Source organism: Mercenaria mercenaria, chromosome 1 (assembly GCF_021730395.1).
Source record: "Mercenaria mercenaria strain notata chromosome 1, MADL_Memer_1, whole genome shotgun sequence".
Lineage (NCBI taxonomy): Eukaryota > Metazoa > Mollusca > Bivalvia > Venerida > Veneridae > Mercenaria > Mercenaria mercenaria.
The window spans coordinates 73134744-73145987 of record NC_069361.1 but is presented as its reverse complement, the minus strand read 5'-3'; the positions used below and the strand labels follow the sequence as shown (position 1 = coordinate 73145987).

The following is an 11244-nucleotide window of genomic DNA, read 5'->3' as shown; positions in this document are numbered from 1 at the left end:
AGGTTTTAAAAACCCTAAATCAAAAGTTTAAAAGACAAAAATCGAATGGGAAAACCCCAAAATTAACAACTTCTATGTTTTCCAAAAAAAAAGGGCCCAAAAATGAGTAAAATTCTTGCCCCCAGGTAATTTGATAGGGGGTAAACAAGGGTCAAAGTTTCAAAGCCATAAAGACAAACAGGTTAGGCAAAAAAACGGGCTAGTATGAAAAACTTAAATGAAAAATTTTCCCAATTTCCAAAAAAGGGCCCCCTTTAATTTAGCCAAAATAGTTTTACAAAGCCACATGTCAAAAAATTTTGTAAAACAGGGCTTTTAAAAAAAATTTTAACCCAAAACCCAATTTCCCAAAAAAAACCCCAAAAAAAAACCAAAAAAAGTTGCAGAGTTAAGTACCTGGGCCACGAAGAGCCCGTTTAATAAACAAGTGATTTAAAATTTTTAAACCCCTATGTCAAACCCCTTTTCAAAAAAAAGTGAAAATGGTACAAAAAAATTAAACCAAATTTCAAATTTAAAAAGGGGGGGCCAAAAAAAAACCCGCCAAAATCCCTTTATGGAGTTATTACCCTTTTTAAAAAAAAGTGGACGGGTTTCGAAAAAAATTTTAAACCCAAAGGGGTGAAAAAACCGACGGGGCCCACACCGTGGGAGAGGATTGCTTACTTTTTTTGAATAGCGAGCTAAAAAATTTAAATCAAATTTTACATGACACAGATAATTAACAGACAGTTACAGAGTAATTTAATTGGGGTTTAAAAAATTTTTAAAAAAAAAAGTATCTTGTTTTTTTAAACGATGAAACCCGTACAGCAGGGAATGCAGCACTGTTTTTTTTTCAATTTTCATGGAAAAAATTTTTAAAAAAACTCAAAACCTGAAAGTCTTGTGGGGCCAAAAAATGCAAGCAGAAATACAAATGATTGATGAATCAAACACTGCTATCATTAATCACATGAACAAATAACCGTTTCCCTGCTAAATTTCTATAATGAACTTGCCAATCTTTCAATTTGGACAGTGCCACTAACTGTTAAAAGGGGTGTTTATCAACAAATACTGACTGAATAGCTAACAGTGCAGATCAGGATCTACACTGGTCGCAAAGGCAGAATCAGTCATGTTTAGCATGATAAGGGCCAACTTTCTTTTTGCAAGGATCAAATGTGCCATTTTTCAACATGATTTAAGTTATATACATGTAACAGCTGGCAGTTATCCTAACCAGGGCTCCTGACTGCATCAGTTCTCCAAAAGTACAAAACTGCCAAATTCTCAAGGGGAGTGGTTGTCTAATGATTAAGGGTCATGGGGGTGGGAGGGGGGGATTATGGGTACAAGCCCCACTGGTGTCACAACAATGCCTTCTCATATGACACCTGTACTAGTTTTTCCAGGACTTAGGAGTGGCTTAAATAAGCTTGAAACTTTCAATCAAGCTAAAATAAACGATTATAAACTAATTCAGAGGTTGAGGCTGAAATGATCAAGATATTTTGGAGAATATACGCCTCACCCGGGGATCTAGCTCGAGACACTATGATCCAAAGACCTTTTGAGCTTAATTCAATATGTTCATGTGAATATAAATGTATGGCAGCTACAGTTCTATAGCGTTCCAGTCTATACCAGTAAAGAATGGATGTGTTTTAATTTCCTCCACACCATGTAGTCCAGACCCCAGTCTCTCTCTAGGGTTATAAACCAGCAACTGAAACAGTAAAATATTGAAGTGACCCAAAATGTAAACAATGATGAGCCGTGCCATGAGAAAACCAACATAGTGCGTTTGCGACCAGCATGGATCCAGACCAGCCTGCGCATCCGCGCAGTCTGGTCAGGATCCATGCTGTTCGCTAACAGTTTCTCTAATTCCAATAGGCTTTAAAAGCGAACAGCATGGATCCTGACCAGACTGCGCGGATGCGCAGGCTGGTCTGGATCCATGCTGGTCGCAAACCCACTATGTTGGTTTTCTCATGGCACGGCTCATATAATGTACAAATTTAAACTTTCATTTAGCTTACTAAGCTTGCATTCAGCTTACTTAAAACTTTTATTTTGGATATACTGACTTTGATTTAGCTTACTGTAATAACATCAGGCACATTCTATGTTGAATTTGCCAGATTTTTTTAACTTCATTTTTTTTTGCATTTAGTATACTAAAAACTTGCATTTGGCATACTTAAAACTTGCACAAGTTTAGTGTAATTTAACTGGCATTTGGCATATCTAAACTTGCATTTTGCACCAATTAACTGACAGCTGACTATTGCTTGATATGCTTAAGTTAAGTTAAGTTAACTTGCATCTGGCATATTTACAATTGCATTAGACTTATTGAAATATGCAAGCCAACTGCACAACTTTACCAAAGATGTTGCATCTTATTTCCAGTCAAGTTTGTTACAAAGAATACCTACGTCAAATATTCCCTAAATGATTCATAATACATACAACAAGAGCACCGTCTTGCGGATGCAGATGCTCATCTGATTTTTGTTTGTCTCTGTATAATAGAAATATTGTCCTACCCATGATTTTCTAAGTCCAAAAGGGGCCATAATTCTTGCAAAAAGCAATGTAGAGTTATGGTACTTGCTGTCCACCGTCAGCTTTTAATGGCGAATAACTGCACAAAGTTTTAAGCAATAGCTTTGACAGTTAAGGAGAAAAGTTGACCTAAATGCAAAACTTAACCAAGAAATCTTATATTTTCTAAGTCCAAAAGGGACCATAATTCTTGCAAAAAGCAGGATGGAGCTATGTTTCTTGCTGTACAGAGTCAGCTTTTGATGGTGAACAAGTGTTGCAAGTTTTAAAGCAATAGTTTTCATAATTTAGGAGAAAAGCTGACCTAAACATAAAACTTAACCAGGCAATGCCGACGCCGATGCCGATCAGGTGATGACAATAACTCATCATTTTTCCCCCAAAAAATCAGATGAGCTAAAAATAGTGTATATTAAAACACATATATACAAACAAACCTGTTGTAACAAAGATCGAGCCTCCTCTGACAGATGGTCTGGAATGTAAAGCTGAGAGTGGGATGTGATACCTCCAGGATGGCAAGACAGTAATGTCTACAATTAAATAATGAAGAGGTGTTAAACGAAGAGTTTAGTTCAGTTGGGTCAGGTCAATAAAGAGCTTAGTTTGGTTTATACACATGTAAATGAAGAGTTGTTTCTTTATTCGGTTTATAGTCATGTCAATGTTGCATATGAAGGGCTTAGTTTAGCTGCGTTTATAGTTACACAAACAACAAAGGCCATAAATGAGCCGTGCCATGAGAAAACCAACATAGTGGTTTGCGACCAGCATGGATCCAGACCAGCCTGCGCATCCGCGCAGTCTGGTCAGGATCCATGCTGTTCACTAACAGTTTCTCCAATTCCAATAGGCTTTAAAAGCGAACAGCATGGATCCTGACCAGACTGCGCAGATTCGCAGGCTGGTCTAGATCCATGCTGGTCACAAACCCACTATATTGGTTTTCCCATGGCGTGGCTCAATTATGTTGGTCCTGGATCCTGTAAAAAGACTCAGCTGTTCTCCATGTTTCGCTGACAACTTCCTCACTTGAATCTGGAGAACTGGACTAATGACTTCAGACATATTGTCTAAAGTAAAATTCTCATGTAGAACTATGTATTTCCCAGGGATTGACTTGTAACTGCTCAATTCACAGTATTGTGATCTACCTATTAAGCTAGCAGGGCAGCCTGAACCTGGTGTAGGTAAGGGGCAATAGATTTCAAGCTTGATCAGTCTGACACAATGACCTTTAGTTATCTTAAACGATCTCGTATTTCATTAATAAAATATTTAAATAATGAAGTGTTTTCAGTATCAATTAATCTATAGATAAACTTTGTTGTTAAGTGCTTGACCTATCTGGTTCTGAATTGTCATGGTTAAGTGTTAGTCTTTATTGGTTTTAACATAACATTAACACATTCTAGGTCATATGGTGACTTTCAAGTGTTTGATGGTGGTGGAAGTCCCAAGGTGCCCTGCTGGGTATTATTTTATGCATGGGCGAGCACCTTCGTAGAACCACCAAAAGTCTGTATAAGCCTACTGGATGTCTTATTCATATGAAAGAATTCTACACCAAAAGGGAGGTTTTTAACCCAAAGTGGTGATGGGCATGTGATTCCAAGTCGGCAATCTTAACCACTTGACAACAGAGGCCCCAGTCATAGTAAACAAGAGTGCCGCCAAGCGGGGCAATATACGCCCGAAGGGTTACATCAGAGGATGGGAGCAAAATTTAAAGAACTTGACTGTTAAACCCAAAGGACAGGAACAACAAAAAGAAGAAAATCCAAAAAAAAATTCTAAGTCCACAAAAAAATTCTTACCAGGTAAAGTTATGTCAAAATACACCTAAAAATTGGTGGTACCATCCATGTTGTACCACAGAAAAGTGGTCTCGGTTTTTCCCTATGGCAAATAATAAAAAAGTTTCAAAATGACCAATTTATAGTAACAAACAAGAGTGCCAGAATGTCACAATATACGCCCGTCACAGCAAATTTCTTTACTCTAGCACCTGTATTTGCAAATGGAATTTTAATTTTGTGGTTGTTTAGTAATCATTTAAGACATTTGTTTTTCGAAGTCCACAAAAAAACTCCTTACCAGGTAGAGATACCTTAAAATACACCTAAAATTTGAAAGTAACATCTATGTTGTACCACAGAAAAGTGGTCTTGTTTTTTCCCTACGGTCAATTATAAAAAAGTTACAATATAAGTTATTTATAGTAACAACTAAGGGAAGATAATCTTAAAAAAAAAAAAAAAAAAAAAAAAAAAAAAAAAAAATCCATAAAAAAATTGTAAGTCCACATAAAAATCTTTACTAGGTAGAGACTGGTCAAAATACACCTCATAATTGGATGTAGCATGCATGTTGTACTACAGAAAAGTGGTCTCGATTTTTCCCTACGACTAGTAATGAAAAAGTTACAATATAAGCTATTTATAGTAACAACAAAGGGAAGTAATTCTAAAGAAAGGAACTGCGCATGACACTTCGTCTCATGATGGTGTATAATTGTGCCAAGTTACATCAAAATCCCTCCATGCATGAAGAAGAAATGCTTCGGACAAAGTCATTCTTGTATCTGACCTTTGGCCTCTAAGTGTGCCTTGACTTTGACCTAGGACCTGGTTCTGCGCATGACACTCCGCCTCATGGTGGTGAACATTTGTGCAAAGTTATATCAAAATCCCTCTATGCATGAAGAAGAAATGCTCCGGACAAGGTTTTCATTCTTGTATCCTTTGACCTCTAAGTGTGACCTTGACCTTAGACCTAGGGACCCGGTTCTTGCGCATGACACTCCGCCTCATGGTGGTGAACATTTGTGCCAAGTTATATCAAAGTCCCTCCATGCATGAAGAAGTTATGCTCCGGACAAAGTTTTCTTTCTTGTATCCTTTGACTTCCAAGTGTGACCTTGACCTTAGACCCAGGGACCTGGTTCTTACGCATGACACTCCGTCTCATGATGATGAACAATTGTGCCAACTTTCATCAAAATCCCTCCATGCATGAAGAAGATATGCTCCGGACAAAGTCATTCTTGAATTTGACCTTTGACCTCTAAGTGTGACCTTGACCTTAGACCTAGGGACCTGGTTTTTGCGCATGACACTCCGTCTCATGATGGTGAACAACTGTGCCAAGTTTCATCAAAATCCCTTCATGCATGTAGAAGATATGCTCCGGACAAAGTCTGTGGACGCCGCCCGCCCGCTATCCCGCCCGCCCGCCCGCCAGGGGCGTTCCCATAATACGTCCCGTTTTTCAAACGGGCGTATAAAAAGGGAAATAATACAAAACAAGAGGACCATGATGGTCCTGAATCGCTCACCTGTCCCAACATGACCAAGTTTTGAACTGAGTATGATGTCGTTTTTTTTTCTATTATTTGACATAGTGACCTAGTTTTTGAGCTCATGTGACCCAGTTTTGAACCTGACCTAGATATCATCAAGATGAACATTCAGACCAACTTTCATACAGATCCCATGAAAAATATGGCCTCTAGAGAGGTCACAAGGTTTTTTTCATTATTTGACCTACTGACCTAGTTATTGATGGCACATGACCCAGTTTCAAACTTGACCTAGATATCATCATGGTGAACATTCTGACCAAATTTCATGAAGATCCATTCAAAAGTATGGCCTCTAGAGAGGTCACAAGGTTTTTCTATTTTTAGACCTAATGACCTAGTTTTTGACCGCAGCTGACCCAGTTTCGAAACTGACCTAGGTATCATCAAGATGAACATTCTGACCAACTTTCATACAGATCCCATGAAAAATATGGCCTCTAGAGAGGTCACAAGGTTTTTCTATTCTTTGACCTAATGACCTAGTTTTTGAAGGCACATGACCCAGTTTCGAAACTGACCTAGGTATCATCAAGATGAACATTCTGACCAATTTTCATGAAGATCTTGTGAAAAATATGACCTCTAGAGAGGTCACAAGGTTTTTCTATTTTTAGACCTACTGACCTAGTTTTTAACCACAGTTGACCCAGTTTCGAAACTGGCCTAGATATCATCAAGATCAACAATCAGACCAATCTTCATACAGATCCCATGAAAAATATGGCCTCTAGAGTGGTCACAACGTTTTTTTATTATTTGACCTACTGACCTAGTTCTTGACGGCACGTGACCCAGTTTCAAACTTGACCTAGATATCATCAAGGTGAACATTCTGACCAATTTTCATGAAGATCCATTCAAAAGTATGACCTCTAGAGAGGTCACAAGGTTTTTCTATTTTTAGACCTAATGACCTAATTTTTGACCGCAGCTGACCCAGTTTCAAACTTGACCTAGATATCATCAAGATGAACATTCAGACCAACTTTCATACAGATCCCGTGAAAAATATGGCCTCTAGAGAGGTCACAAGGTTTTTCTATTATTTGACCTACTGACCTAGTTTTTGATGGCACGTGACCCAGTTTCGAACTTGACCTAGATATCATCAAGGTGAACATTCTGACCAATTTTCATGAAGATCTTGTGTAAAATTTGGCCTCTAGAGAGGTCACAAGGTTTCTCTATTTTTAGACCTACTGACCTAGTTTTTGACCGCAGTTGACCCAGTTTCGAACTTGACCTAGATATCATCAAGATGAACATTCTGACCAACTTTCACAAAGATCCCATGAAAAATGTGACCTCTAGAGTTGTCACAAGCAAAAGTTTACGCACGGACGGACGCACGGACGGACGGACGGACGGACGACGGACGCTGCGCGATCACAAAAGCTCACACTGTCACTTTGTGACATGTGAGCTAAAAAAACTATTGTAAGAGAACAAAAAAGGGATCTGCCAAATAAAAACAAGAGCACTGCAATGCAGAACAATATACACAAAGCAAAGTCATATATGACCTTTGACACCCAAGTGTGACCTTGATCTTGAAGCGAGTCAACTAAAACATGCGCTCTGCACGTCGCCTCAGTGTGGTGAACATTTGTGCCAAGTTCAAGAGTTACAGAGCGGACACAGCAAAGTCATATAAGACCTTTCACTCCTAAGTGTGACCTTGACCTTGAAGCTAATCACCCGAAACAAGCGCTTTGCACGTCGTCTCAGTGTATTGAACATTTGTGCCAAGTTTCTTTGAAATCCTTCAAGCGGTTCAAGAGTTACAGAGCGGACACAAAACACACTCATATGAACTTTAACCCCTAAGTGTGACCTTGACCTTGAAGCTAGTCATCCGAAACAAGCGCTCTGCATGTCATCTCCATGTGGTGAACATTTGTGTCAAGATTCTTTGAAATCCTATAAGCGGTTCAAGAGTTACAGAGCGGACACAGCAAAGTCATATATGACCTTTCACTCCTAAGTGTGACCTTGACCTTGAAGCTAGTCACCCGAACCAAGCGCTCTGCACGTCGTCTCAGTGTGGTGAACATTTGCGCCAAGTTTCTTTGAAATCCTTCAAGCAGTTCAAGAGTTACAAAGCGGACACGAAACACACTCATATGACCTTTAACCCCTAAGTGTGACCTTGACCTTGAAGCTAGTCATCCGAAACAAGCGCTCTGCACGTCGTCTCCATGTGGTGAACATGTGTGTCAAGTTTCTTTGAAATCCTTCAAGCGGTTCAAGAGTTACAGAGCTGACACGAAATTGCTAACGGACGGAGGGACAGACGGACAGCGGCGTCATAACAGAAATACTTCCCTTCGGGCATATAAAAAATCTTAGGTAAAGAAAACTTATAAAGAACTGCATAAGCGTTCTGTTACCTTGCCAACCAGGAGTTCATAAAGTAGGACACCTAGACTCCACCAATCACAGCTCTCTGAGTATCCTCCAATTGTATTCACCTCTAAAATAAATGAAAGGCCATATTCAGTTTATTTTAACTGTTAGAAATTCTATCTGTCAAAAAGTTATAATGCTGAGAATTTTGACACTAAGTGATAGAAAATCATGTTTCTTTTCCCTTTCTGACTTTTTTTAATACCTCAAAAACTAACAACGATATATATAAATACAAAATATATACTTTTTTCTCATTATACTTTAGGGGTATCACGATACGCCTGAAATGTACCACGATATACTGCAATACATTATCGTCGTATTGCAATATGTACCTCAATATATTGCTTCTTGAACTAAAGCTATGACCTGAGATTCTTTTACTACTATAAAACCTTTATACACCTCCATACTCTTTAAATAAGATGTAGAAAGTAAACATAAGCTATAACAAATATCACTCTCAAGGTTAGGATTTAGAAACAAGAGGACCATGATGGTCCTGAATCGCTCACCTATCTCCACATGACCCAGTGTTCAACTGAGTATGACATCGTTATTTCTATTATTTGACATAGTGACCTAGTTTTTGAGCACATGTGACCTAGATATCATCAAGATAAAAAATTCTGACCAATTTTCATGAAGATCCATTGAAAAATATGGCCTCTAGAGAGGTCACAAGGTTTTTCTATTATTTGACCTAATGACCTAGTTTTTGAAGGCACGTGACCCACTTTTAAACTTGACCTAGATATCATCAAGGTGAACATTCTCACCAATTTTCATGAAGATCTCGTGAAAAATATGGCCTCTAGAGAGGTCACAAGGTTTTTCTATTTTTCGACCTACTGACCTAGTTTTTGACCGCACATGACCCAGTTACGAACCTGACCTAGATATCATCAAGCTGAACATTCTCACCAATTTTCATGAAGATCCATTGAGAAATATGGCCTCTAGAGAGGTCACAAGGTTTTTTCTATTTTTAGACCTACTGACCTAGTTTTTGACCCCACGTGACCCAGTTTTGAATCTGACTTAGATATCATCAAGATGAACATTCTGACCAATATTCATGAAGATCTCATGAAAAATATGGCCTCTAGAGAGGTCACAAGGTTTTTCTATTTTTAGATCTTCTGACCTAGTTTTTAACCCCATGTGACCCAGTTTCAAACTTGACCTAGATATCTTCAAGGTAAACATTCTAACCAATTTTAATGAAGATCCATTGAAAAATATCGCCTCTAGAGAGGTCACAAGGTTTTCCTATTTTTAGACCTACTGACCTAGTTTTTGACCGCACATGACCCAGTTTCGAACTTGACCTAGATATCATCAAGGTAAACATTCTGACCAATTTTCATGAAGATCCATTGAGAAATATGGCCACTAGAGAGGTCACAAGGTTTTTCTATTTTTAGATCTACTGACCTAGTTTTTGACCCCACATGACCCAGTTTCAAACTTGACCTAGATATCATCAAGGTGAACATTCAGACCAATATTCATGAAGATCTCATGAAAAATATGGCCTCTAGAGAGGTCACAAGGTTTTTCTATTTTTAGATCTACTGACCTAGTTTTTAACCCCACGTGACCCAGTTTCGAACCTGACCTAGATATCATCAAGATGAACATTCTGACCGATTTTCATGAAGATGCATTGAGAAATATGGCCTCTAGAGAGGTCACAAGGTTTTTCTATTTTTAGACCTAATGACCTAGTTTTTGACCCTATGTGACCCAGTTTCGAACTTGACCTAGATATTGTCAAGATAAACATTCTGACCAATATTCATGAAGATCTCATGAAAAATATGGCCTCTAGAGAGGTCACAAGGTTTTTCTATTTTTAGACCTACTGACCTAGTTTTTGATGGCACGTGACCCAGTTTCGAACTTGACCTAGATATCATCAAGATGAACATTCTGACCAACTTTCATAAAGATCCCATGAAAAATGTGACCTCTAGAGTGGTCACAAGCAAAAGTTTACGGACGCACGGACGGACGACGGACACCGCGCGATCACAAAAGCTCACTTTGTGACAGGTGAGCTAAAAAATTAACAGACGGAAACTCCTTATCGAATGTATATGTGTGCAAGTCAATTACATTCTGAAAGTTATTGCACTGTTTCAACATGTTTAGTTCATGATTGTTTTCTACAACTTATTTTTAGAGTATGGACATGTGTCCAACTATCAGTTTCACTCTCGGAGTCTACCGGTGGTTTTGTGTTTTAAAGTTAAATGTCCTGCCTCTGCATTTTATGGTACCACTGCACAAACGACAGATTACAATACCATTGACTATTTTCTTTGTCTGCAGAACGAATTTCAACCCGAAATGAGACCTTAAATTTCTCTCTTTGCCTTTTAGTTCGTGACAATTCTAAGGCCGGCTCCTCTGTCTGCCACGTTGTTTATAGTTAATCATTGTCATAGAAAGATTGGATTCATGCGGTAATCAACTGCTGTAAGCACCTGCATGACCCGGAACACTTGTCTATTCGATTAAATTTTTGGAATTTATATTTCAACTGAGCAGACCATGATAAAAATGGCAATTCGCGAAACACAATTGACATTGAATAAATGCGAGGAAATACCGCAGAAAACCGGTACGTTGGGTGCGTATCGCGGTGCAATACAGTTTTGGAAACATATTGCAATATATCGGTATACCGGTTTATCGTGACACCCCTATTATGCTTCATAGTAACATACTTAAAACTCATAATTCTTTCCTCTGAGTTAAGTTTTCACAAGCTCAATTTTATATTAAAATAATAAATTTGCATTCCAAGATAAAATGACAGCCGAGTGGCATCAGCTGTTCTCCTTTGTACATGAGCAAATATGTACGCAAGAAATATATTAAATGTCTTGTATGCTAACAAAAAAATT

At 38.4% G+C, this 11244-nt stretch overlaps 1 protein-coding gene across 1 annotated transcript in view; it reads right to left on the bottom strand.

The window, feature by feature from the left end:
* Positions 1–930: 930 nt before the first annotated feature.
* Positions 931–11244, bottom strand: part of LOC123534242 (ribosomal protein S6 kinase delta-1-like) — a 37197-nt gene continuing 26883 nt past the window's right edge. The window contains exons 14-16 of the mRNA XM_045316394.2: positions 8311–8393; positions 2994–3089; positions 931–1711 (exon numbers count right to left, since the gene is read on the bottom strand). Of these exons, the coding sequence (XP_045172329.2) occupies positions 1601–1711; positions 2994–3089; positions 8311–8393 (290 nt within the window). The 3' untranslated portion in view covers positions 931–1600. The remainder of the gene's footprint in view (positions 1712–2993; positions 3090–8310; positions 8394–11244) is intronic.